This window comes from Pelmatolapia mariae, linkage group LG8 (genome assembly GCF_036321145.2).
Source record: "Pelmatolapia mariae isolate MD_Pm_ZW linkage group LG8, Pm_UMD_F_2, whole genome shotgun sequence".
NCBI classification, from domain to species: Eukaryota; Metazoa; Chordata; class Actinopteri; order Cichliformes; family Cichlidae; genus Pelmatolapia; species Pelmatolapia mariae.
Window position 1 is genome coordinate 26,414,841 of NC_086234.1, and position 25,856 is coordinate 26,440,696.

At 41.7% G+C, this 25,856-nt stretch overlaps 2 protein-coding genes across 3 annotated transcripts in view; both read right to left on the bottom strand.

The window, feature by feature from the left end:
• Window positions 1-350: 350 nt before the first annotated feature.
• Window positions 351-11,595, bottom strand: si:dkey-94l16.4 (transcription factor 20). The gene is made up of 6 exons (XM_063481693.1): window positions 11,427-11,595; window positions 7,635-10,336; window positions 5,839-5,932; window positions 4,482-4,531; window positions 4,294-4,357; window positions 351-2,691 (listed from the first exon to the last, which is right to left on the bottom strand). The coding sequence occupies exons 2-5, from the start codon at window positions 10,329-10,331 to the stop codon at window positions 4,295-4,297; spliced, it is 2,904 nt and encodes a 967-aa protein (XP_063337763.1). The 5' UTR covers window positions 10,332-10,336; window positions 11,427-11,595; the 3' UTR covers window positions 351-2,691; window position 4,294.
• Window positions 11,596-14,245: 2,650 nt separating this feature from the next.
• mprip (myosin phosphatase Rho interacting protein) overlaps window positions 14,246-25,856 on the bottom strand; it is a 47,204-nt gene continuing 35,593 nt past the window's right edge. The window contains exons 16-24 of one of the 2 annotated variants that reach the window (XM_063481694.1): window positions 25,413-25,472; window positions 19,862-20,009; window positions 19,622-19,739; window positions 17,855-18,014; window positions 17,617-17,730; window positions 17,373-17,459; window positions 17,118-17,280; window positions 16,940-17,025; window positions 14,246-15,198 (exon numbers count right to left, since the gene is read on the bottom strand). In XM_063481694.1, the coding sequence (XP_063337764.1) occupies window positions 15,127-15,198; window positions 16,940-17,025; window positions 17,118-17,280; window positions 17,373-17,459; window positions 17,617-17,730; window positions 17,855-18,014; window positions 19,622-19,739; window positions 19,862-20,009; window positions 25,413-25,472 (1,008 nt within the window). In that variant the 3' untranslated portion in view covers window positions 14,246-15,126. The remainder of the gene's footprint in view (window positions 15,199-16,939; window positions 17,026-17,117; window positions 17,281-17,372; window positions 17,460-17,616; window positions 17,731-17,854; window positions 18,015-19,621; window positions 19,740-19,861; window positions 20,010-25,412; window positions 25,473-25,856) is intronic. The other variant, XM_063481695.1, reaches the window with a different exon arrangement.

Consider the following 25,856-nt stretch of genomic DNA (forward strand, 5'->3'; position numbering starts at 1 on the left):
AAGTGTCCCAGGTTTATATGCTTTCATCCATTCCTTCTTTTTGGGGGGTGTGTGGTTGTTTCATGTATTGCGTTCAACAAAAATCTGTAGATGGCTGCAGGTTTATGCTGCTATCCCTCGTCTGCTTTCTTCCCAACCATACAAATAAAAAGACAATGTCTCAACTTTGGAAAAACTGAGCCAAACTGTGGACATCACCTCAGTATGCAGGATGAAGGGATAAATGCTATAACATATAATATTTCACATTTATTATCATAATATGTAATTTCATATTAGTCATTCTGATGCTTTGCAGTATTCTAATGTCTATATTATGAGATAAAAACTTTACTCAAGATAAAGATAAAAAATTCTTTCAGAAAAACAGTGAACAAAATATTTATTCTTAAACAATTACATAACCTCTGATGCTCCAACAAATGGACAAGACAATACAAAAAAGTTACCATAAAAATAAGACGATGACAAAAGTGTGACAGTGAAGCAGTCCATGTCCTAAAACAAAACACGCATCACTGACGGACACAAGGAGGCGGCGTTGGAATGTGACGAGTAGTGTGTAACCAGGACAGAAAAAAGGCGTTACATCTGAGGAGATGAGCACATCCTGCTACATGTATCATTGCTCCAGTCAATGTGGGGTTGACACAACAGAAGAAAACAAACATAAAAACCCATTCGAATATCTGAGATTCAGCCCTGAGATTAACACACATACAACATAGTTTTAAAAAAATCCAAGCATTTTGCAAGACTGTAATAATAAAACATTCTCCAAAATCTCTATTTGGTACAAGTGCTTGAAACTGGAAAACAAAAAACAAAGAACTACAGGCTCAGTGACACACCTGCTTACTTAAAAATAGTTGATTAAAAATGTATTATTTCACTGCAACAAAATATAAAAACGGCAAAACAGAAAGATGGCACAAATGGAACAGACATGGTGTTTTCAGGGTAGGGAGATTTGTGTGTGTGTGTGTGTGTGTGTGTGTGTGTGTTGAATCCTGCTGCTGCTGGTGAGACACTAAGCAGACGAAGCCTTCAGCTGCCTCTGTGTGGATGTCTGTTGACATCGAGTAATGGCTTAATGGGCCTCACATAGCAGAGCGCTGCTCCTAATGGTGCTAAGGAGAAGTACACAGACTTTAACACCAACACTGATCACAAAGACGTTTCTTCTAAAACAAAAAACAGAGTCTGACGTCCTCAACAGGTACGCTGGGTTTGAGCAAGTCCCACAGAGTAGGTGAGTACCTGTGCAGTCAGAGGGTTTTACTAGGAGGCGGCCCAGCACGTATCTGGTATTACTAACAACAGAGTCTGCTGCATAAAAGTGTATGCAAGCTGCCCTCAGGAACACTGTGTGCAGTACATCCACGGATTTGTTGTTGGACCACAAGCTAGTGAAGGAACACCGAGTCCATGTAGCGCTGGTAAGTCAGATAAGGCTTCTTCAAAAGCAGCATGTAGGCCCAAGTAAAGACATCAGGAACCTTAATACTAGCGCGGCCATTCCTATTCAATTTAAGACTGATGGAACACCAGAGTAACTGTTACCCCTCTTTGTTGGGTCTGAAGTCAAGCGAGCAGCTGAGTAGTCCTGTGCACTCTAAGGGGGTTGGTTTGTTGAGATGATGAAAGGGAAATCTAACACAGGATTCCCTTTCCTTTAGGAGTGGAAGAAAATTAATTGTTTATTAATTTATAAATCCCTAACACAGCTCCTGACAATTCAGACTGAAGTTTATTAAGATCCAAACTGATTTAAAGATCGTACGGGCAGAAATTCTCTCAGCCCGAGGTGGGAGGCAGGCAGTTGGATCTGACTATTTTACGTTGACAAGGTGACCAATGAGCCTCAAAAGCCAGATATAAGAGCCTGAAGCCAACAAAGTTTGGAGGCAGCGGTCAGCTGAAGACAGTAATACTGCAGCTGGAGCAGAGGGCCAAAGTGCTTCCGGTGAAAATACATTCAAATACATGCACGCTTTGCAGCTTGCTCAGTAACACCTGCTGGGTGAATCTGCACTGGAAACAGAAAGCATAATGATCCAACAAGGTGTTAAATCTGGAACCCTGTTGTGTTGATGATAATCAGGTACCTTTACTCTGGGAGGGTACTACCTTGAGCCACCGGCCCCTTCTTTCTGTCCTAAAAATCTCCATGACTGGCTTTTTAATTCAACATCAAGCTGCTTTAGCAATAACTTAAAAAACAAAACAAAAACACAACACTCAATCCAACCTCTTTGACAACTGCTAAAGAAACCAATACAAGAATAAATAACCCAAATATAACCAAATACTTAGAAAATCTTTAAAAAAAAATTAAATATCTTTGATTGTTATTCATATTTAATTCAGAAGGAGAAGAAGAAGAAAAAAAGCCCAAACCATCCCATATAAATAACTACACAAATTCAGCATGTTACTTCAAGAACAGTTCTCCTCAGTCCGCGGGTGGTGTTGGCTGATGAGTACTGTCAGACTGGACTGAGGGAGGCTTCGGTGACTGGGGTCTTCCAGTCCCAGTGCCTGGTGGGGGTTAACAGTGCAGTTGAAGGACAGAAGGTGAAGTTAAGGTTTGCGGGTGCTAGCTGTCAGTCAGAACAACCCTGGTCCAGTGTCACCATGGTTACCAGCGAGGTGTTGGGAAGGCCTGCAAAAATGCTGCAGGTCAATCTTCTAAAAGGAGAAAAACAAAAACAAAGAAACTCTCTCAATGCATTTGATAGAGAGGAAAAAAAGTAGCAGCAGCTGCCACTAGATGCATCCTTACAAAGGAAACATGAGTCGTCACACCAGGGTTCTGGATCCTAACCACCAGTAGCAATGCCTCAATGTTTCCCATCTGTTTTCCCCATTTCCCTTAGGAAAAACTGAACCATGCTTTGTTAAAGTAAACCCTCCAATCTATTAAAACTAGCTTATATGGTTTTAACAAATACACTATATTGCCTAAAGTATTCACTCATCTGCCTTCACATGCATATAAACTTGAGCGAACACTACTCTTAATCCATAGAGACTAATATGATGCAAGCCCACCCTTCATAGCTGTAATAGCTTCTGTTCTTCTGGGAAGGCTTTCCACAAGGTTTAGGAGTGTTTATGGGAATTTTTGACCATTCTTCCAGAAGTACATTTGTGAGGTCAGGTGCTGATGTTGGTACATTTGTGAGGTCAGGCGCTGATGTTGGATGAGAAGGCCTAGCTCAGTCTCTGCTCCAATTTATCTCAAAGGTGCTCTGTCGGGCTGAGGCAGGACTCTGTGCAGGCCAGTCAAGTTCTTCCACACCAAACTCTCTCGTCCATGTCTTTATGGGCTTTGCTTTATGTACTGGTGCGCAGTCATGTTAAAACTGGAGTGGGTCATCTCCAAACTGTTGGGACCATGAAAGTGGCCAAAATGTTTTGGTATGCTGAAGCATTAAGAGTTCCTTTTACTGGAACTAAGGGGCCGAGTCCGACTCATACCTCACACCATAATGCCCCCTCTACCGGGCTTTACACTTAGCACAATGTAGTCAGACAAGTACCGTTGTGGCAACCACCAAACCCAAACTCTCCCATTGAATTGCTAAACGGAGAAGTGTGATTCGCTGCTCCAGAGAACATGTCTCCACTGCTCTAGAGTCCAGTGTCGATGTGCGCTACACCCATGCATCCAACACTTTGCATTGTGGTTGGTGATGTAGCTGCTCAGCCATGGAAACCCTTTCCATTAAGTTCTGTACACACTGTTCTTGAGCTAACCTGAAGGCCACATGAAATTTGGAGATTTGTAACAATCGACTCAGCAGAAAGTTGGCGACCTCTGCATTCTGCACACACGCCTCAGCATCTGCTGAAATCGCTCTGTGATGTTACGTGGCCAATCACTTTGTGAATGAGTTGCTGTCTTTCCCATTCACTTCCAGATTGTTATAATATCATGAACAGTTAATGGAAACAGTTAAATTGAATCACTTATTTCTGGCTGCATTTCTATGTTCTAGAGGTAACAGCATGTCTATATATGATTTGATTGTGGCTGAGGTTAAACTAAAACCATGCTCAATTCTGTTTTCAGGAAGTTGATGTCTTGTGTAAATCTGTACTGTGGGTTTAGAAAACGAGCTAAATTAAAATTATCTTGTGTACTTTTGCCGCTCAGCAGATACCCCAAACCAAGATAACCACTATACTGGCACACAGCTTTAAAAATAAAAAATGCTCTCTTGTTGCCCAATATATTTCAACTGTCAGTGGTTTGATCAGCAGAAAGCAGAAAAAGTATTTACTGACCTCATGAGGTTTCTGTCCCCTTTCGTCCCATCTGCTCCCTGGAGGGGCCTTTGAATGTCTTGTTCTAAGAAGACATCACAAATCTAGAGGTTACGTTTTTAAATGGTCACAAGCCAAATCTTCAATAAGAGCAAACATACATTTTCAAAGCGCACACAAATACAGTTTTAAAGAGCACTGCTGCTCACCTTGTGCTTCTTACACTTCATGGAGAAGTTTTCTTCAATGAGTACACAGTCTGCAGAACAAGAACAGAACAGGAGTTGGCAATGATGCACTGATTCATCTGAAAGGCTCAAACGCCCCCACGTGCAAGTTCAGCCTGAGCGGAAGTGATAAGAGCCAACAGCCCTTCACAAAGGAGCTATTTTCAGAACAGTGCGCATGCGTGCACGCACACACTGGACACAAAGCAACAGTTGTGGGTGTATGTGTTCAACTTTAACTTTGTACCTGTTAAAGTTTAATTTGAGACTTCAGATGTGGAGCAAAAAGTAAATAAGAAAAAGTAAAAACAGTAGTCAGAGGGGCAGAGGGCATACATAAATCTAAAGTTACTCCATCAAACTGTGGGTGGAGGTAAAAATTCCAATCACCAGAGGAAAACCTGCAGGGCTGCGTGCCTGAAAAAATAGACTGTATATAAAAGATGAACCTGGCCACCAAGACGTCAACCACTGGTTAGGGAAGTCTGGATGCAAAGTCTCAAGCTCAGTGTTTTGGGCATAGAAAGTGCTTGTGATGAGCTATGGATGGCTCTGACTGAGAAACCAAGAGACACTGCATACAGTAGAATCAGGCTACGTCCACACGTACATGGGTATTTTTTAAAACGGAGATTTTCCATTTTCCATTTTCGTTTTTTTTTTTTTTTTTTTTTTTTAAAATCCGGTCCACACGTGCAGTTTTGAAAAAATATCTCCGTCCACATGTAAACGCTAAGAACGAAATGTTGGCCAATCAGAAGTCTAGAAGCCTGGGAGGGGAAAGACTAAACAGGGTTTGTACGTGTGGACGAAAGGTGCGAATGCATAGAAAAATCTGCGTTTTCAAAAATACCCGTGCTCAATCACCAATCACAAGGTAGCCCAGCCCTAAAACATACTTTGCTTTTTTGACTATTAGAGAAAAAATGCTGTATTCAAGAAAACTTGGAACTACCAGTTAAGACTATAAAACACTCAGTAAAAGGTTTACAGATGTCACCTAGAGCCGAGGGCCGTTTTCCCGCAGACTTCTATACAACTGAAAGCATTTTTTCCCCAAACACAGGCGCCAGCAGAAAGAATCCAACTTTAAGGCACTTCCGCATTGGCCAGAGTCAAATATGCACAAGGAGATTACTTCAGATTGTATCACTTCCAAACTTGTCCCGCATTATCTCATTTTTATTTCGTGACATAAGTTTCAAACTATGGCGAAAATTATTGGTCAATGAAATTAACACAGGTCCATCTTTTACATACAGACTACAATTTAAGCATGCATGCAAATTTTAAAATTGCACAAGACTGGCATGATAAGAGTTTTTGCTCTGCTGCGTACCTGACTCCAGAGCACACCTGTAGTGGTACTTGTTGGGGCAGCCTTTGAAGAAACAGCCCAGCGTAGCACCTGGGTCATGGCACGCTGAACACGTCTGAAAAAACAGCAGATGAGGTCAAGAGAAGACATCGTGCACACTTCTGCAAGCTGTGATTTCCACTTTTACTACATGGGACAGGATATATAGCATTAAGGCAATTACTATATAGTTTTAATTAAAACACTGCCTTCAGTAGCTGTAAATTACAAGTCGTCATAATGTACAATGGCTGATGTAAACAGCCTTTAACAGTCTTTCAAAATAAAGCAAAACCCAAAGGCTGCATTTACCACCAATCTGACACCGGTCTGATTCATGATGCTTTAAGATGGTTAACATCTTATCACCTTAGGAGAAAGAAAGAACGCTGCCTTGGTGTACCCTTCATACAGCAGACACTTTGACTTTAAGATGCCAATGTTGATCTTCAGTCGTATCAGGCATCAAACTAAAAGTCCCCGAGGCATCCTCAAGCTAAAATATACTATCACCTCTATTAATTTCTATGCATAACCCCTACTGCGGTGGCAGCAGGGACATGCTGGCACTAGTTGCTCCTCCAGCTGCAGTCTCTCAAGTGTATGTGTAGAACCATGGATGAACACAAGCTAGCTCAGGCTATCTTGAGCTGTATGACCTCAACCAACAGTCAAAGGTTTGCTGTGACACATTTTGCAGGGACTGTTTTATGAAACACACATTTGATATCATCATATAAATATCAAAGCCCTTAAGTTATGCAAGATTTCTACTAATGACTTAAAAAGAGATCAATGTTTAATTTAATGATCTTATCTTAAAAAGAGGCAAATGAACCATTAGGGGAATTCTGGACTACGTCATCTGAACTACATGCTGAATAAGGATAGTTTCAGAAACTAGAACCTTTAAATCAACTTTCGGTCATTTTCGGCTTTTCTCACAAGGTTTCTAACTGGTTATATCAAATAGGTTCTAATTTAGCCCTTTATAACCTAACGCTGACTGCACAGTGCTTGTAATTAGATGGTTAGTAAAGCCACTGGCACCATTTTTCTCCTTAAGAATAACGGCCTTGGAGGACCCATGTTGGAACCGGGAGTGGCGTCACTCTCGAAGTTACCAAGTCTTGGTAGCAAAGTTGGAAAATCAGGATTTCATTTGCTCCTCAGCAAGGCAGAGCGTATATATTTATTACTAATACATCACTAACAACACTCACTATGCTTGGATTTTAGTACTTAAAAACACTGCTGCAGCACGTTCACAGACAGAACCAGGTCAGTGCATATGACTATTTTAGCCAGTAGAAAACATACAACAGTGGCTGCACAGATTACAGTTAGTGAGACTGCTCCAGGTTTCCGAGTTGGAAGTCTGAGTTGAGGGAGGTGTTCCAGGTGAAAAATCCTGACTGGCTATTTGCAAATTTAGACTTTTGGCCTCAAAAGGGAATCCACCGTATCCATCTTACTGTGTAGATGGTTAAAACTTTGCCAAAAAGAAATAGATCTCCCCCAAAATAGTGTCTCAGTGTCGTTTTCCCTGCACCAATAATTTCCAGTGTTCTTCTAACTGAGCTAATAAGCTAATTATTCACATTTCCTCTTGCAGTGATTTGAAAGCATTTAAAATATATAACTCTCTTACAGGCACAGAAAACAAGCCACCTGCAGTACATTAACATCACAATGCTGCTTTCATTTCCAGCTTCATTATATCAGCTATGAGTCCATGTGCTATTGTGCAACACTCCAAATTTAAAGTGCAGATTTACCGTCTCCTGGCCTACTTTGACAGCCTCCTCCAGGCCGTACACTTTGCCCTTCACAAGGAACACGCCTGCAGACCAGATGCCGCAGTCTTCATGAAGCCAGTATTCACAAGGTTGGAGAAGCAACACAGGGGGGCTATACCAGTCCTCCACATTCACAGAGCTAGCATCTGACCGCACTCGTTTAGCTGCAGGGCTGCCTGTGCTGATGCTGCTGTTGTTCCATCGGTGGTTTTCCATTAGGCCCCTCTTCTTCAGCTGAGCTCCTGGCCTCAGGGCCCGCACAGCGGGCACAGCGGCACACTTCCTCCCCCTTCCTCTCATGCTGCAAGATGAAGAGTCCGAATCACTGTAGTCATTCTCTTTGAGGCCTAAAGTGCTGGCTGGTTTTTTGGTGCTCGGCTGGTACCCCTCAGGGAAGTAAGGGCCGTGAAGGTCCCCCAAGTCCATGGCGTTGGCTGACTGCCCACACAGGCAGCAGATAAGAGGGCGCTGATGCTGACCGTGAGTGGACACCCGGCCCAGCTGCAGACAGGAAGTGCTGGGTACGACTGCAGAAATGAAGCCGCTGGTATTAGCCTGCTGCTGCTGCGGGCCCTTCTTGTGCTGCGCCCTTACGTCCTCTGGGTAATTGATGACAGTACACAGCGACGGAGAGGACTGCTGACGCTCCACGTGGATAAACGGAGAGAAACTGTCTGGCCTCATATCCCTTTTATCCTCCTTGTAGTTGACATACTTGAGCTTGATCTCAGGCTCTTTTGGGGAAAACATGGACGAAGACTGACCCGGTTTATGTTTCTTTCGTCTTCTTTTGGGAGTGCGAGCAGCCTTCGTCTTGGCAGTGGGCGACGTTTTGCTAGCAGGAGATCTGCTGTTGGCTTTGCCTTGGTTTTTCTTTGGAGATTTTGATGGTGGAGAAAATCTTGCCACCTGGATTTCCACTGAGGGGTCTGGCTGAGGAAGCAGTTCAGGCTCCTCCTTTGAGTTATTATGTAGAGCAAACTGAGGACTTGACTGTGGGGAGGTTTTCCTCTTTGACTTCACAGGGCTAGTTTGGGGTGGGTGCACAGGTTGGGAAACATTCACCGGTTCAGTCTTTGAACTCTCTCTCCGCGCAGCAGATCGGGGACTTTTTGGAGGTGCGCTGCGCCGTGACTTTTTAGAATTACCGATCATTTCTGAATCAGAGGTAGAGTCTTTGCAGCTGTCAGTATTCAGGTTATTTGATTTGCCTCTTTTCAGAGGAGTTACTGCTTTCTGTTTCGCTGGTTTTGCTGAGGCAGACACTTTTACTCGGCTTCTCCTTTTACCTGCTAACACAGAGTCTTTCTTCTTAGAAATAGATATAGTGGAATCACTAGATGTTGACTGGGAAGCATTAACTTTGTTACTAGTGCGTATGCGTCCTGATACTTTATACCTGCTTGAATTTATATTCATAACTATGGCCTCTAGCCGTGTCCCTCTGCTGGAACGTATTGGCAGCTTCTTTTCTTTCAAACTTCTCTCTAGTGCCTTTGCATTCCCGTTCATGTGAGGAATAACAGTCTTGTGATTGTTTTCAGGAACTTCTGCTGCACAAACATCATCTGTCAAGTCGATCAAAGGCTCCAGCGCAGCCTTTCGTCTACTGCCCGGCTGTTTATTTTCATCACTTGAATCCAACCTTGTGGTGCCATCGCTGATGCCAGAGCTTGGCTGAATGGCCCCTTCTGTATTCAAGCTATCACATGAGACCCCCTCAGTTGTCTCAAGATAAGAGTTGTCGCCGCTGGGTGAGCTTGAGGCCTGAGGCAGGACAAATACATCTTCCACATCGTCCAGTGAGGTAGCAGAGGGGGAAACGGGGTCCTCCAGAGGACTTATATACTCCCTGCTCAGTGAACACAGGTCTCTGGCACCCGCACTGTCTGAGGCAACCACCTGCTCTGGTGTCTTAGACATAAGAAAGAGCACCTCAGAGCCTGCTTTCTCCTCTTCCTTCTCTGTGACAGGGGTGACAATCTCTGGTAAGGATTCGGCTCCTGAACAGTTATCCAGATGCGGGCTGTCATCACCAGTAAGGCTGCGGTCCTCTTTGCCTTGCAGCGGTTTTTCAACATCCACGTCACCGAAAGTGACTCCACTGTTACACTCATGAGAGTCCTGTGTTCTGTCCACATTGTTCTCCGGTCCCCCTTGAGCCTGAGACAATGACTGAAAAAGTTCCGTCTGTGTGGCGAGGTCCTCGGGCCCCTCAACCTGCGCCAAGTAATGCTGGTTCACTGCATAGCCGGTCTCCCCGAGCCCTTTATCTGTGTCACAAGGAGGGTGGAGGGAGAACTTGCTGATAGGCGACACACTGTACAGAGGCGAGTGTTGAGATAGGGTGTCTTGAACAGAGAAGACGTGAGACCGGCTCACGTATGAAAGGGTGACTGTAGTGCGCGAGAAGGCATTGTCTGGCTGAATTTGATCCCCTGATTGGTGTGCGATGTCTGAGGAGCTGGTCTCTGAGAATCCCTGTAATCCAGGGTTGCTGTTCCCAGAGTTTGGGAACCAGCCGGGGCTCTTGACCATCGACAAGCCATCAAAAGCCGTCGTGGAGTTGAGGACACATTCTTCCCCTTTCCTGGTCAGGTCGATCACAGTGGGGATGCAGGAAGTAGAGAGGTCTTGAGGCTGTAGATCATCTATGCTCCCTGGTGGCTGCTCCATAACAACTGCAGTAGAAAAATGAAGAAGATATTCATGTTAGCTTATAAATGGTGGCATACAGAGATCAATTTCTGGGTTTATTTCACCACTACACAGGATAACCAGAGTGGCTTTCCTAAGACCAAATGCTCTTTCCCCCCAAAAGCTCCAAATCACAGTTTTACTTTTTACCATTACACTGAGTTGACACTTTGTTACACTGTTATTCAACACACTCAAAAGTAAGTTTATTTCATTTGAAGCAAAGAACTGAACCACAACCCCGTACAAATGAAGTCATGCTATTAAAATTAGCTTGGAAACTGACGTGTGCTTGATTTTCATTAACGCTGGAGAACATGGCAAGGGTTAACTGACAATTTACGCTTTGGCTTATTTCCAAATTGTCTTAATAGTATTAAATGTTCTGAATAAAAAGTTGTTACTTTTACCCAATAATCTCTGTCCGAACACTGGACTGACTTTTTAACCACTAGAACTAACAGGTCGAGCTTGCTAACCACAGTTAGCTTAGCCACAGCTAACGCTAGCTAGGCCCGGCTCCGGTAACATTCTCTTACTGCATTAAAGATTTGAGAACTTTAAGGGCTTTTTCGTTGAAGACTGGAAACCGTATCATACAAAATGTGGTTTATCAACTTCTACTTATCGACAACAGCCACTGTTCATTTCGGCGAGGTCCACTGCCCGCAAAGTGTGATTATTCCGATAAATTGTCAACTTTTATAGCTCAGTGACAGACACCGTAGGTTACATCCTACTGCGGCTCTTACTAACTTTAGTGCGAAAACAGCAGCCAATGAGATTTAAAAATGTTTTATTTTGCTTAAAATGGTGTTCTTTGCTTTATTAAATGAGTTCCGAATTGAAGAGTAGATCTTAAAGATTTAGAGAAAGACATCTTGCTCTCTAGTAGAGGTCCAAACAACACGTAAAGCAAGGTATTATCAAATTACGGGTTACTTTTCATGGAGTTTGGCGAGACGTTCTCTCAATTAAAGAGAACGGCAAGCATCGGGGCAAGGCCCGGCTGGATGAAACAAAGACAGAGCGGAGGTAATGCGCTGTGCTGTTCTGCTGCTGATCAAAACTTACCCGGACGGGAGAAATCGCAGCTTTTTTAAACGTCCAGTTAAGAATCCCTCCCGCCCCACATCTCCTTCAGCAACACATCTATTCTAATGAACCCCAGTAAAAACTACAAAGAGAGAAAGCCCTAAATTAAATAAAGATCCACACACTTTCCAGGAACACACTACTCTGATAGCAGCACTGTCAAGTTGTACATAATCTAAGGCTTCCGGGCACTCCTTTCACAATAAAGTAATTACCAGTAGGTTTAGTGCTTTAAAATTTTAACTTATGTCAATAAAAAGCAAAGTCCAAATACAAAAAAGGTTTTGCGAAATATAACTCAGTATTTATTCCAGATAAATTAATTTGCCAGTTATCCAGCGGTTGCATGCAAGCTGTCAAAGCTTCAGAACGTTGACCTTGAAGTAGGCTGCTAGTCACTGATGATGAAAAGTTCGTTGTTTTCTTTTTATTCAGCATTGCCGTCATCTGATATCGGGTGCCCTGACAAGCCAAACCGAGCAATGAAACAGTTGTCACTCGGCTAAGGAACAGAAAGGCATTGTGGGAGACGAGTGGTGTGATCTAATAGAAAGTATTAATCAGTACCTTACAGTTGAGTGTTTTATGATCTTTCGTTGCTACTGATAGCAGTATTAAAGAAAAAACAACAACAACAACAACAACAACAACTAATAATAATAATAATAGTTCAGTTTCATTATATTATCATCAAGTCACTACAACAGTTGCCTTGAGGTGCTTTATATTGTGAGGTACTACTAGTAATAACAATAATACAGAGAAAATCCCAACAATCACACAACCCCATATGAGCAAGCACTTGGTGAAGGTGGGAAGGAAAAACTCCCGTTTAACAGGAAGTAACCTCTGACAGAAGAGGCTCAGGGAGGGGACCCATGCCATGCCATGAGCCATTGGGAGTGATGTGAGGGAGACAGGACAAAGCACAAGTTGTGGAAGAGAGCCAGAGATGAATAATAAATAATGATGACATGATGAAAAGTGGTAACACGCTTTAGGTTCAATATCACAGTGGTAAGACTGAGATAAGGAAGTATTCAACCAATTAGTATACCACTAACATACACATAGTACATACTGTACAACAAAAGTTACATTGAAATCACTTACAGGTGATGTGAATAACATTTGTTACAATGTAATGTGTGACCGTACAGCAAGAAGACGGGCATGGGAGTCTGTGTGGAGTTTTCATGTTCTCTCTGAGTACTTCCTCCTACAGTTCAAAGACATGCATGAGGTTAGGTTAATTGGTGATCCTAAGTGGCAGTAGGTATGACTGGTTGTTGGCATGTACTGCTTCATCATAACATCACACTTTGAACTTTGAACCTGTTTCTGTACATGTAATTAGTCCAGAGGAGTGTAGGCTGGAATGCTGGTATTAAAATGCTCTCTTAGTTTGCTCAGGTTTTCTATAGTTGAAAATAGCTTCTGCAACTGAACAGTGAAGCCAAGCACAAGTGCCTTAGATCTGAGTTATTTTTAATGGCCTCAAAGCAACCTGTTAATGCAGCAGAGAAATGAAAACTACAGGACTGTTCACATAGGTAAGTAACAAAATTAGTTCATATCCTACTTTCTAATGAATTATTTTGCTAAAGCCCAATAAACAGCTGATGACCATTATGAAGAAGGTCGTAAACAATGGCAAGAAAATAGTTTTTCAGAAATTTAAAACAGGCCTCTGTAAACATGTTCCTGGGTTTATTCTATTCCATTTTAATTATATAAGGCCAAATCACAACAGTCACTTCAACACATCTAATTATAGGTCTCATTTTGGGTTATACTAAATAAATTACTACGTCCATTTGTTAAACTATGGTCAGTAATAGAATATGCTCATTGTCGCCAAACTTTTTCACTCCAGCCTCAAAGGAATGTCACAGCAATTACTGTGTATGACTATAGCCAGACCCTTTGACGCCAAGGGACAACCTTTGGATCTGAGAAATGAAGCCAGTGTGGAAGTGCAAAAAATAGTTCCTCTACTGTAACTTTTTTGCACTTCCACTTGTGGCTCGTTCACATAGGGTCATGTTCAATTTGGTCAACTTTGCAGAATGAAATATGTTTAGAGTTTGGTACAAAAAGAAAAAAGGGGTTTTGGTTTCTGTGAATAGTTTTTAAGATTAATAATGATACTGAAAATGTTAGCAGACACTTTTATTCCAAAAAATAGATTCCCTAATATTTGTTATGTGTGGAGTTGTTTATTTTCTCATTTACATTCTGCTCAAATCAACTGGTCGTGTTTGTTTCATTCAAAACATGTTACAGGGGACGTTGCAGCATGCCTTCTCATGGAAAAACTATGCGTAATTAGCACTAATTAAATGGTTGAAGTGTTTCTCACATCTTTTTCATTTCATTTTCATGTCTCTGAAGTCATACATACAAATCAACAAATAGCTAATATTAGGGGAGAAATCCATATCCAAATCTGGGATGTGGTGTCTCGCTGAAAGACAAACTTCAGTCCTTCGTTCTGACTCATCTTTGCTGTAGAGAAGCGACTTCTTACCATGATCCTACCCTACCACCACTGCGACTGTATTAGCCAGAAGATATGTAGAGCTTTGTATTTACCAGATTTTCTTAATGAGGGTGTGTGTCAGTTTTAAACAGTTTTATTTGATTGTGCACTGCCCGACCCTCTTTGTCTTTAAGCATTACAATAAAATAAGTCCTGTTCAGCGTTTGTTGAGAATATTTATCCCCATAAAAACACACCTCGAGTTCAAATGTGGTTTGAAAGTTGGAACAAAACTTCAAAACACACAGAAAAGGGTGCAAAAATATTTATTGCTAATAAACCTGTAGTCAGTTGGTGTATATTTGCTTTATATTTACAATAATAGAGTACAGAGGAATGGGAATGTGAAAGAAAAATCCCAACCACTTAAATAAATACAAAGGGACTGCCACTGAACAAGACTACAAACATAAACCAACTCCAGCAACTCCTATACAGTTGGACCAATGATTGCAGTGAGAGAGAAAAAATCTATATAAACTTTCATATATATTTAAATTATAGTCAGTGAATCTTGTCCAGATGCATTCAGCTGTCGCGCACTGATTTTATCTGATTTTTTTCCCAGGACTGCAGAAACATCTTTGATGTTAATTTCAAAGTAGCACAAAGCAGCAACATGGGCGAGCACTTTTTTTCTAATGCAGACAAGCACTTTTGTTCTATAGCTTGTTTACTGAGCAACACTTCCATCTGTGCTGGAATGATAACGGAGAGGAGGAGCGTTAACGTGCAGACTGAACGCCAGACTCATTCCTACGGTTTTGTTATGCAAGTATTACTCGTCATTATGTAGTTGTGTATAGCCATTTAACATCACATTTATGCTTTTGGCTAGCAACAGTCTAGAGAGTTAAAACAGTAGCTTACACAGTCATAGTTCTAGTGTATGCATGAAAAATGCTCATTTAAAAACAGTATTTACAGTAAGGAAAAAAAATACAAAAAAGTCACAGTTAACTGAAGTGCACGGAATGCAAACTAAACATGAAATTCAAACTTCATAGCATGTTTTTAATAATAAATGATCTGTGTTTGGTGACCAGTGTGTAGTTGTTACTAAATAAGTCATTACAGAGCTAAAATATAGTGGGCTTCTAAACATGCAGCAAGGTAGGCGGACGTGAAGTGTCACTGTCAGAACTCCTTAGTGTCTTTATTTTCAAACAGGTGGAGTCTCTGCTCCGCTGTCAGCCCTTCCTTCAGACTCTGGTGGGATGAAGAGAGAAAAAGCAGACGCTAAATAAGTTTATGATGAACACAACTCTGGACATGTGTGCTGTTTCTGAGCAAGCAGTGTTTCTCCCAGTGTAAACCTGATGTCACCCAGTGAGTTATCCCTCTCAAATAGAGTGTAAACACACCACACTACAACTGATAGCAAACCCTTCTTTAGCATGTGTGCTATGGAGTCCCAAAACTGATAAAAGGTAGCATAAAATGGGTTTAACACAACTGTGTTAAGTCAACACTTTTCCTTCACCTCCAAGTTTCTCCATTTTACATATATAAGTTCTTTTAATGCTAATTGCACATATTCAAAAGCAACTCCAAACCTCTTTGTTCTCACTGTTAACTTGCATTTTATTTTGCTCTTTTCACTGTAAATCATATGTTGCTTTTTATGTTTTTACTTTTATGTTGGTCATTGAATTAAAAGTATAACAAAATGTGCAATAAATAAAATGACCATTGTGATTGAAGTTCATATCTTGGATTTCATTTCATGAAATGAAATGAAGTATTTGATTTACATTTACCTTTGTCATAATGTCAGTCAAACTGAAAAAGCATTTTTCAAGCTAGGCAGCTTCACATCAAAGCACTGTGGCAGTTAGCAAGGCTGTCATCTCTTTACTTCCTCCCTTATTCATTCACAGCTTCCCTTCATAGAGATCGTGCTGGTTAGTCGCCAACCGCATCTTTGAACTGGGAACTGATGCATTGGTGCATTAGTAAAATAATGTGTTTAACCAACCAGCAAGAACAACAAAATATTGAGTCCACTAGATGCAGACACTTCTAGTATTATTTTACTGTGAATATTAAACTATTACTAAGACAAAAACTCTCATGTTAACAAGTCTATTTAAAGATATTCAAGCAAAATACTTTTTGATTTTATTGAGAAAGTGAAGATGAAGGAAAAGTTTTTCCATGTTGTTCTTGTCATTTTAATCATTTACCTGCCTAACAGTGCTGATTAATTAAGAATTCAGGTGCATCTTGACTTGTCTGACAAACAGCTTTTTATTAGGTTTGGGACTTTATTGTTTAGCACTGTGTAAGTAACCCCCTCATACAATACAGCTCATGGCTGATAAAGTGAAAGGACCCACATATTAGTAATCAAGCCCAGTGATAAGTCACATACACAGTCACTCTGCCAAACCTGACATTCATTCTTCACCACCATGCAAGTGTGGAGTATTTGTGCATACTAATGTGAAGAATCTGATCTTTTGAGTGGCTTGAGAGGTGGAGGACAGGAGGGTGTGCTTATCCACCCATGGGTGCGTCTGGTTTGGTTTACCTAAAGGAGAAGGGGGAGGAAGCTTACACGTCGTCAGCAGCCCTAACTGTCCCAGGGCATGTCTCGACTCACAGACTGAAGACAGAAGGGGGAAAACACACAGGCAAGTGTGTGTAAGACTACTGTGGTGTTTCATTTGCAATACAATGCCTAGAATGCAGTTCTGATGGGAGTCACGACATGGATCAGGAAAATGCAGCCGGTGTGCATGCAATGCTGCATGCAACTTAGCAGGTGACCTGTAGGTGGCAGCAAGTCATTGGAAACAGCTTCTCAGGCTTTTGAAGGCTGGAGTTAACCACTTTCAATATCTGCTGTTGCTTGAGCAATGATACAATAGGTGATAGAGTTCAATGAGAAAACCTGAATTAACACATCTGATAAAACTCTTTGCATGCCCCTTCACAGGACACTCACCTTTGACCTCATGGTGCGCTCTGAGCGTTTCGCTGCAGCAGCTGCCATCTTGAGGATGTCAGGGTTGCTTTTGGACTTCATGATATCTGGAGGAAAAAATGTGTCGGTCACAATAAGATAAGAGTCTGGGTGTGAGTCGATTCCAAGATAAGGTGTGTTTTGCGGCACGTTTTCGTACCATAGCCCCCTCTTTCCACCTCCTCCAGCGCCGGCTCCCCGAGCGCCTCATGAGCCAGCTGCAGCTGGTCTCTGAGCCGGCCCAGATCCCGCTCTGCTTTGGCCTTGACAATGCTCAGCTCTGTGTAAATGTCCTTGTACTTATCTGTTGCATATTTCTTATCCTGAAAGCACATTGTTTGGCAGTTCAGAGACAGGATTTATCTTTAGATCTTTGATGAATTTATGAGGGGGAAAGAAAAAAATTGAAACATACTCTTTGGGCTGCTTGCAGTTCGTCTTTGAGGGAGTTGATTTCCTGCTTCAGGTACTGGACTTCAGACTCCTTCACTCGCAGCATAACCTGGAAAACAAGACGGAGAAAAAAAATATGCTAAAAATATGAGCCAAGTCACCTTGAGGGTTGAAACATTTCCTGAGGAGAGGCTATTAAAACCTTACTAGCAGAGACTCGTTTTCATACGTTTCATATCCAGGAACTTATGCGACTTGAATCTTACTTCTAACTCGTAGAGCTCCTTCCCCTGAATTGTGGTATTTGTGTCTCCCATTCCATCCTCAGAGGTCATGGAGCGCATCTTAGTGATTTCTGCTGCCAGTCGGTTGTTCAGCTCCTAAAAACATCCCACAGAAGCAAATCAGAAGACTCAGAATGACAGTGCGCTTTCATGCCCACTGGGGCAGTTATAACACAGTTATTTGTGCGCTCAGGTGAGCAGTGTGTGTTTTTGTTGGCACCTGGTTGTGTGCATTAAGCTCCTGGTTCTCTCTCTGACATTGCCTGAGGGCCTGTCGCTCTGCCTCCAGTGCCTGGGCCAGGTGGGCGTTTTCCAGGCACTTCTGGGAATACTGTTCCGACAACACCTCAATCTCCCGCTGGAAGGAACACAACTCCTCCCTGAAATACAATTCAACACCATGCTGAGAGGAAAAAAATACTTCAGGAGTGAAAAAAAACCTGAAGGTCAGGCAGTTCTTTAGCATCTGTTAGTTTGGGGTTAATGCTGAGTACTTTTATTTCAGAGCAAATACTAAGTCAATAAACAGCAGCAAACTGTTCCCTGCAATTTAAAAAAGAGCTTCTCCTTTTATCCGGCATCAAAGTGAAAATAGAGAATGTAACAAAAATCAAAACCAGTTTAAATGGAATGCAGTGTGATTTATAGTCAACACCTTCAACACCTGCACTTCCACACATGTTCCTGTGTGAAGCATCACAGGGTGTCAAGCTGCTGAACACAGTGCATGCATGCATGTCCCAACAAGTCAGCAGTGACACCTGCACAGTCAGCAGAAACCTATTAGTACAATTATCTTACACTCAGAGTTGAGCTACACAAACCATTACTTTTTTCAGTCAACTCTTAAATACATGTGTAATATTTGTACAGACAATTTTTAACCTTGGGCTCAATTCCAACAGTTTTCTCCTTTTTAGTCATCTTGTGGATTAGTCTGAATTTTTTCTCCTGTCTAGTGGACTACTTAGTCAACAGGAATATTCTTTTATGCATCCATGACAAGCACACATGATTGTTGGGATTTTCTCTACATTAATTAATTATTATTAAGGTCTTTGCCTAACAATATAAAATGAATTGAATTTTATTTCTTCTACAAAAAAGCAGTCTAATGCTTTGATAGCTAATAATCTTCAATAGGTGTTCAACTCAGTTGAGATTTGAGCTGTTGCCAGAACACAACTCAAATAATCTTCATCCTATAACCTTTTGTATGGAAGGCTGCTTTCCTTCAATGTCAGGGACATAGACTCAAACCGTGCCAGCCAAAATCCACCACTGCATAACAGACCTCCACACCGTACGGAGTAATGGTTCAGTTTTTACCTAAAATTGTCTTAGAGATATTCTAAGTACACAGTGGTCCTTCGTTTATCACGGGAGTTAAGTTCTAAAAAAAATAACCCGCGATAAGTGAAATCCGTGAAGTAGCCTACTTTATTTTTTACAATTATTACAGATGTTTTAAGGCTGTAAAACCCCTCACTACACACTTTATACACTTTTCTCAGACAGGCATGAACATTTTTACACTTTTCTCTCTTGTTTAAACACTCTCAAAGTTCAAACCTGCTAGAAAAATAAGTGCAGTATTATAGAATGAAACCAAAGGCACCCGCAGGTGACGACGTTTCATCGACATTGTTGTGTTTGTTGGGGAGAAAACTTATAAACATACAGTACAGCACTTCAGAGTCACACTGGTAGCGATCGAAGATTTATGTAAATTTGACAAGCTGAACGCATTCTGCACTGTACAGGAGACACGGCACGAGATTGATTGACAATGGTCTACAGCCAGTCAGGACGCAGAACACAATGCACTGTATCTTGTCAAACAACTACTTCACAGCATTTTTGACATGTCCCACCAGGCATGATCAGTGGTTCAGCCAACCTGATAGTTTGTCACCCCTCATCAGCTGAGATGAGTGAGGGGCTTGTTACAAACACTTTGGTGCTTATGGGTATGAGAAGAACTCACTCATGCTGTCTGCGGATCTCCTCGATGTCTGCATTCTCCGTATTGCTGTTGGCTTTGCGAGCCTTTTCCAGCTCCTTCTCCAGCTCTGTACGGTGGGCGTTTTTCATTGCTTCAATAGCTGAGATAACAAACAAAAAGTTTTTTTAATCAAAACTTATTGTAACGCATTGTAAGCAAGTTATGATGAGCTAAAGCTATAGCAGGAAAAAGATACAGTTGGTATGACTTTTTTCTATTTACCTGCGATGGTGGCTGCCGTCTCCTCGGCCAGCAGCCTCTCCTTCTCCTCCTTCAGGTTCTCCAGCTCTCTCTGGTGTTTCTTCTGCAGCTCGTCGATCACTTTCTGATGAGACTCCTCCATTGCAGCGAAACCTCTCTCACAGGTGGCCTGTGGCAAAAAGCGAGCACACTGCAGCTGTGAGTTTACAGGTCACCTGAACGTGGGACCAAAAGGTTCTCCTGATCAGGAGCTGAGCAGGAGGAAAAACCTCCTGGACCTTTATATAATTATATGCCAGTAAAGATCATCAATTTAGTTATAGCAATTCACTTGCAAGCTTGAGCTTGTCAGCCATGAGCAAGTTGAGCCTGTGTGAGTACAAAAAGGATTAAAAAGGAATGACAGGATACACAACGCACTGAAGAAAAGGGCAAAGACAATGAGAGAGGAGATGTAAGAGAAAAAAAAAGCTGCCATTTCCTGTCCACAGCACAATATCCGAGCTTCTGGAAATCCGGACTCCAAACAGCACTTGTATCCTACAGCTAACGCACAAATCCTAATCTGCCTGGAGGCCAAATCTTTGGTGGAATGTGTGGTTAAGCTGACAATTAAATAACTGGGTGTCTCAAACATTACATGTGTCATAGGACATCACAGTCAGCTTGCAAAACTGCCACTTCTGGATGGTGAGGATAAAGTGAGGGAGAATAATAATCCTCAATAAGAAGAGATTTCAATAGCCTTTGCACTCGCCAAACCTAAAACCTTGCCCTACTTCCGTCCTGTATTCGCTGCCACTAATCTGGGTGTTTGGTTGGTGGCTGTACCCTGATCCAGGTCCCCTCTCTTTGCCTGAAGTCAAAGAGACTATATGAGGAGCCAACACAAGTAAAATCACTGGTGTGCTACAAAGCTGCGTGAATGATGAATTAAAATTTCATCTTCATAATGCAATCTTGCTACTTTACTAGTCTGTATTGCACTATCCAAACACACCTATTGTCATTGGGGCTGAGCAGCTCGATTTTAGTCTTGTCTGACCATATACAATGTTCTCCAGAAGCCATTTGGCTTCCAAATTTATAGCTGCAAATTTGAGTGGAGGTTGAAGGCTTTGATTTTTGAACAGGGGCTTCTTTCTTTGTTAACTCCCTCCTAGTCCATGGCCACATAAAGCTGTCTTCACTCTGGACAGTAACAGTTATCACTAGCTAACTAGCGGTTTCCAGCTCATGGCAGACTTGAGCCTTGCTGGTTCCTGGGCTGGTCCTCAACTTTCTGGCCAATTTCGTATCATGTGATGGTGATTCTAGGTCTTACTGGTCAATCCAAAAAATACTGGCAAAGAGAAATTACCAGCTGCAGTCAATCATGATCACTAATGAATAACTAACGTTAATAAGCCTTGGTGTTGTCAAGTTAAAAGACAGATTAGAACCTTTGTGACCACCTCTTAAAAGGTTTTAATGAATATATGTTTATATTTGAGCCTTTCAGAGAAAATCCAAAATGAATTCGAAATTGTTCACCCAATTCTTGTTTATAAAGTGAATAACGATTATTGCTATACAATCAATCCAAAGAATTCATTATTAATAACCCCAAATTATAACAACACTCACATCCACGATGAGTGTAAATAAACTTTTGACCAAAGCCGTATGTCTATTCCCTCTTCTAGACATGCAAAATTGTAACTTGGTCCCGTTTGCCCTGTTAAAGTTGAATTATGTTTTTCTGCAACATCAACTGAATTCATGGTGTCACAGATTTCATTATCACAGAACGTACTGTAGCTGTGAATGACAATTACTACCTCAAAACTGAAACTTAGCAGACGCAACCCCAAACAATCATTCATGCAAGCATATCAAATTAAACATCCCTGCATTAAGTGCTCAGAAACTGTGTTTAATAAACAGGTATGGCTGATTGTGTTAATTTATTTGTTTGTGCCTCTGATAGCGGGATGATTTTTGGGGGATTGTTTTATTTCCTTTTAGCTCTGGTAGTTTATGGATGGCAATGTGAGGCCTAACATAGGAACAAATAACAATTGGAAGCCTATCTGGATTCAGGAGTTTTTGGAAGCATACCTTTGTAAATTAGGGTATAATTATGGAATTTGTATTAAACCTTCTCCAATACAAATCCTACTGAAAAACTAGGAGCTGTTGTCCTTTATGTTCAAGAAATATCAAATAATTTCAGATCAAGATATTTATTCAGTGACGTCTTGTCATTGAGGGCATTTTCACCATTGCAGAGGTGTGCAGTTTTGGGCAGCTCTTGGAGCCAAATGGGAAACCCGCCGCCAACCCTGTATATGAGGACAAGCCTTTATTATCTTAGGAATGGCATTTAATTTTTCTTCTTGAGAAAATATTGGGTTTCATCACAAGTGCTGCCAATTAGCTGCTGACAAGTTCAAGAAAAAAAGGCTAGTACGTGAACCAGCGGTTTAAGATTACTTTGTTAAATGCACTGAAATGTTAGCTCCTCAGTTGTCTTCAGTTACAGTATGGAATAAACAGTAGCAACAGCAAAAGGAAAAGAATTAAAGTTAATATTAATCTGAAAATAGAAATGGTCTTTTTAAAATTCTTAACTCTAAAAGACTTCAAGGTGCTGCAAAGGATCAGTTATTTGCTTTGTAACTAAAACTGCCGAGATTAGATCAGTAAGCACACTCAACTACCAATAGAGGAACTCATTTCACAGAACACCGACAGATTTCTGAAGCCCAAATTCGAGAGAAGCCATCAGCTTCAAACTCCAAGTCAGAGTTTGAGGCTTCAGTCTTGTATTCATTAAGGTAACTTTGACGAAACATCAACAAAATGGGTTCCTCAATAAACAACTAAAGCAGCATCAGTGATAACATAAACCTACAGGAGGTTAGTTTTCATGCAACACAAAAGAAAATTGGTTTACGGAACAAAGAGCGAGAGAAGGGAGTAGATGTTGGGGAAGGGAGGGGGATCTGGGAATGCCACAAAGGAAAACAAGGCATCACAGATGGAGGATGGCAAGGACAAGGAGCACTTCCACCTTCAGGTTTTCCAGGTCTTTCTCGTATTTCAGCCGCAGAATGGTTACGTCGCCCTGCTCTTCGCGCCGTCTCATCTCTTCGGTCATGACTGAGACTTGGGTCATCAGCTCTTGGATGCGCTCTTTCAGGGTTAAGGCGTGATCCAAAGGTACGTTGTCATCTGCTTCATTCCTGCCTGCAGTTGCTGGATTCATCATGCTTCGCAGCTCTTCCATCTCCCGGTCAAACCTCTCCAGGAGACGACTCCTCTCCCTCTCGTGCTGCTCCTTCAAGTTCTCCATACAGTTCATCAGCGAGTCAATCTCTTTTACATTCTCTTCTGAACGGAGACGAAGTGTCTCGTTGGCTTTTGCTATTTCCTGCCTCAACTTATCAACTTCCTGCTCGTAGCCATCTTTGACTTCTCGTAGCTCTTTCCTGTGCTTGGCTATCATATCATGAAGCTCAATGGTTTTATCGACTGAATCAATGGATTCTCCTTCAATCTGAATCAGAGTTTGAGACCCTGGGGCAGCTTTCAAATGCGCCTCAGATAGTTGACTTTGAAGATCTGCCAATTTGGACTGAAGCCCACTGGCAACTTCTCTTAATTTTGGACAATTTGGACAATTCAAGCCAGGCATCTTTACTTCTTCCTCTTTTTTCTTTAGCTCTTTCTCATACTGGACTTTGAGCCTAATAATCAAGTAAGATATGTATGCTTCTTTGAGAGATTCACGCAGATGTTCGGAAGATTGTGTTTGTTGGCCAAAGCTTGCTAATGCCAAAGAATGGAGTTTGTCATCTTTATCAAGCTTCAAACTGGAGGCAATCTGCTTAAATCTCTGCGACTTTTCCTCCAGAATTTCTTTTAACTGTTTAAGAATCAGAGCATTTGTTTCATTATCAAGCCAGCTATACATCGATTCCAAATCTGTCACTCTCTCACTTCCAACGTCTGCCTGCGAACAAATCCTCCTAATCAAGAGCATTAAACTCTTCTCTGCCATCATCTGTTCTTCTACCCCTCTGTCGCGGCTCTGTCCGTCTTCCTTTGATTTTGCTACAGTGGTGCCCAACAGTTGGCTCCAGAACTCTCCCTTTAACACGAATGACGCATCTTTTCCACTTGGGTAAAATGTCTCTTCCTCTGAAGAGGAAAATAAAGTGCTTTTTAATTCACCAAGCATTCTCTCAACATCAACATCTACCTGCTCTAACATTTCTACAACCTGATTCATCGATTCAGACCTCATCTCAAACTCTTGTACTACTTTCATTAAAAGTCCTTTATCATCCACATGCTTCTCTTCTGCCTCAACAGATTCAACATCCTTTTCATCTGTACTCATGTTCATTACTAGCTTCTCTCTTAGCACCCTTATTTCATTTTCTGCTTCTTCTAGCTTCTCTCTGCTGACCTTCTCAATTTTCTGATTTAGTTCAACTAGTTTACTGTTCCTAGCTTCTAGTTCCATACAGCGCTGCTCTGTAGTCTGAAGGCTTGACTTGGTCTCAAATAACTTTGCTTCTGAGGCTTCAAGCAGCTCTTGGAGTTGCTCTTTCTCTGGGTTTAATTCGTCATCTTCATAATCTCCCTGGAAGCCCAGACCTTTCAGTGTGGCCTCTCTTAACTGTAGCTTCTTTTCAGTGTCTTTAAGGGTGCTGCCAAGCTCCTCCAATGTAACGAGCGCTTCATGGAGCCTCAAGGACTTCTCATTCAACTCCCTCTCATAATACTCCCTGTCTATGGCATTGGCTTGGTTTTCAGCCAGTTCAGCTTTTAGTCTTTTCAGCTCCTCCAAGACAAGGTGATGCTGTTTGCCACCTTGCTGGCTGATGAGCTCAGCTTTCAGTCTGTCTATCTCTCTGTCAGCCTCAGTTAGTTGATTTATTATCTCCTGACATCGCTGTTTCAATGCTCCATTTTCACTAGTTAAAAGTTCAATCCTCTGAGACAGCATCCCAATAGTTTCATCACTCGACTCTGAGTAGTTTTCAGTTTTGGACAGAAGACTGTAGGAGCCCTTTAGGCTTTCAAAACTTTGCTTGTGAACTTTCCCCACCATGTCCTCCATGGTTAGAAGACGAGCTTCATATTTGCGGATGCTCTCTCCAGCTCTAGCTAAACTCTTTTTTATGGTTTCATTTTCTAACTCCTGCTGGTGCTTCCAGGTCTCCAGCAGCTTCTGAAGTTGATGCTTCTCTGCTGTGTCTTGATTACAGCTATGTAATTTCAACACTTTCACCAGCTCCTTTAGAGTCAGAGGATTGTCATGCGTTAAGTCCTCTAGTTCTTGAATAGCCTCTGTGGTGTCCTGGATTAAAAAGCTAACTGGTTTTTGGACAAGTTCAGGGGGAGGGCCTTCCAGGATGGATGTTTTGTGGGGTTCAGAAAAGTAAGGGTCCTTGATGGGAAGGTGAGAAAGCGAGAGGCCAAGCTGTGCCTGCATATTGCGCTTTTTCAGCTCTTGCAGCTTCAGGAGCTCTTTGGTCTCCTGGTACTTCTTTGTTAAACTCTGCGCTTGAGAACTAACCAGCTCGGGCCTCTTCATCTGGGGCGTCACATCAGCCTCCAGACCCAAAGGTTGCTCCAGCTTGGAAAAGGGGACCAGACAGTTGGTTAACACACAGCAGGGGAGACACAAAGCTTGCTTATAATTTCCAGCGCTAACTACAAATTATTTCTCTTTAAATTATTATTATTAAATTAAAAAGTGACATTACATTAAGCATTCCCACATAACAATACCAAATTATGCAAATGAACAGAGATTCAAAACAAATCCAAAAATTTCTTTTGGTTTAAAGGTGTAAATTAAAAGCAACTGAAGGATTTAAATAGCTGGGGTTAGTTAATACCAATAGCATGCACATTTAATGGTTAAAGGTTACTTTAAGTGGTAAGTAATGCAATATTAGTTTCAGCTGAATGGTTTATTCAAGGATAGAAAGGCATACCAGGTCCTACAAACACACAT

Excerpts from the sequence above, each read along its gene's own strand:
- si:dkey-94l16.4 (XM_063481693.1), bottom strand. The coding sequence starts at position 10,331 with ATGGAGCAGCCACCAGGGAGCATAGATGATCTACAGCCTCAAGACCTC. Across the intron at positions 5,933-7,634 it reads TCAAAGTAGGCCAGGAGACG|ACGTGTTCAGCGTGCCATGA; the intron begins GTAAATCTGCAC and ends CTGTTTTTTCAG. Across the intron at positions 4,358-4,481 it reads TGAAGTGTAAGAAGCACAAG|AACAAGACATTCAAAGGCCC; the intron begins GTGAGCAGCAGT and ends ATGTCTTCTTAG.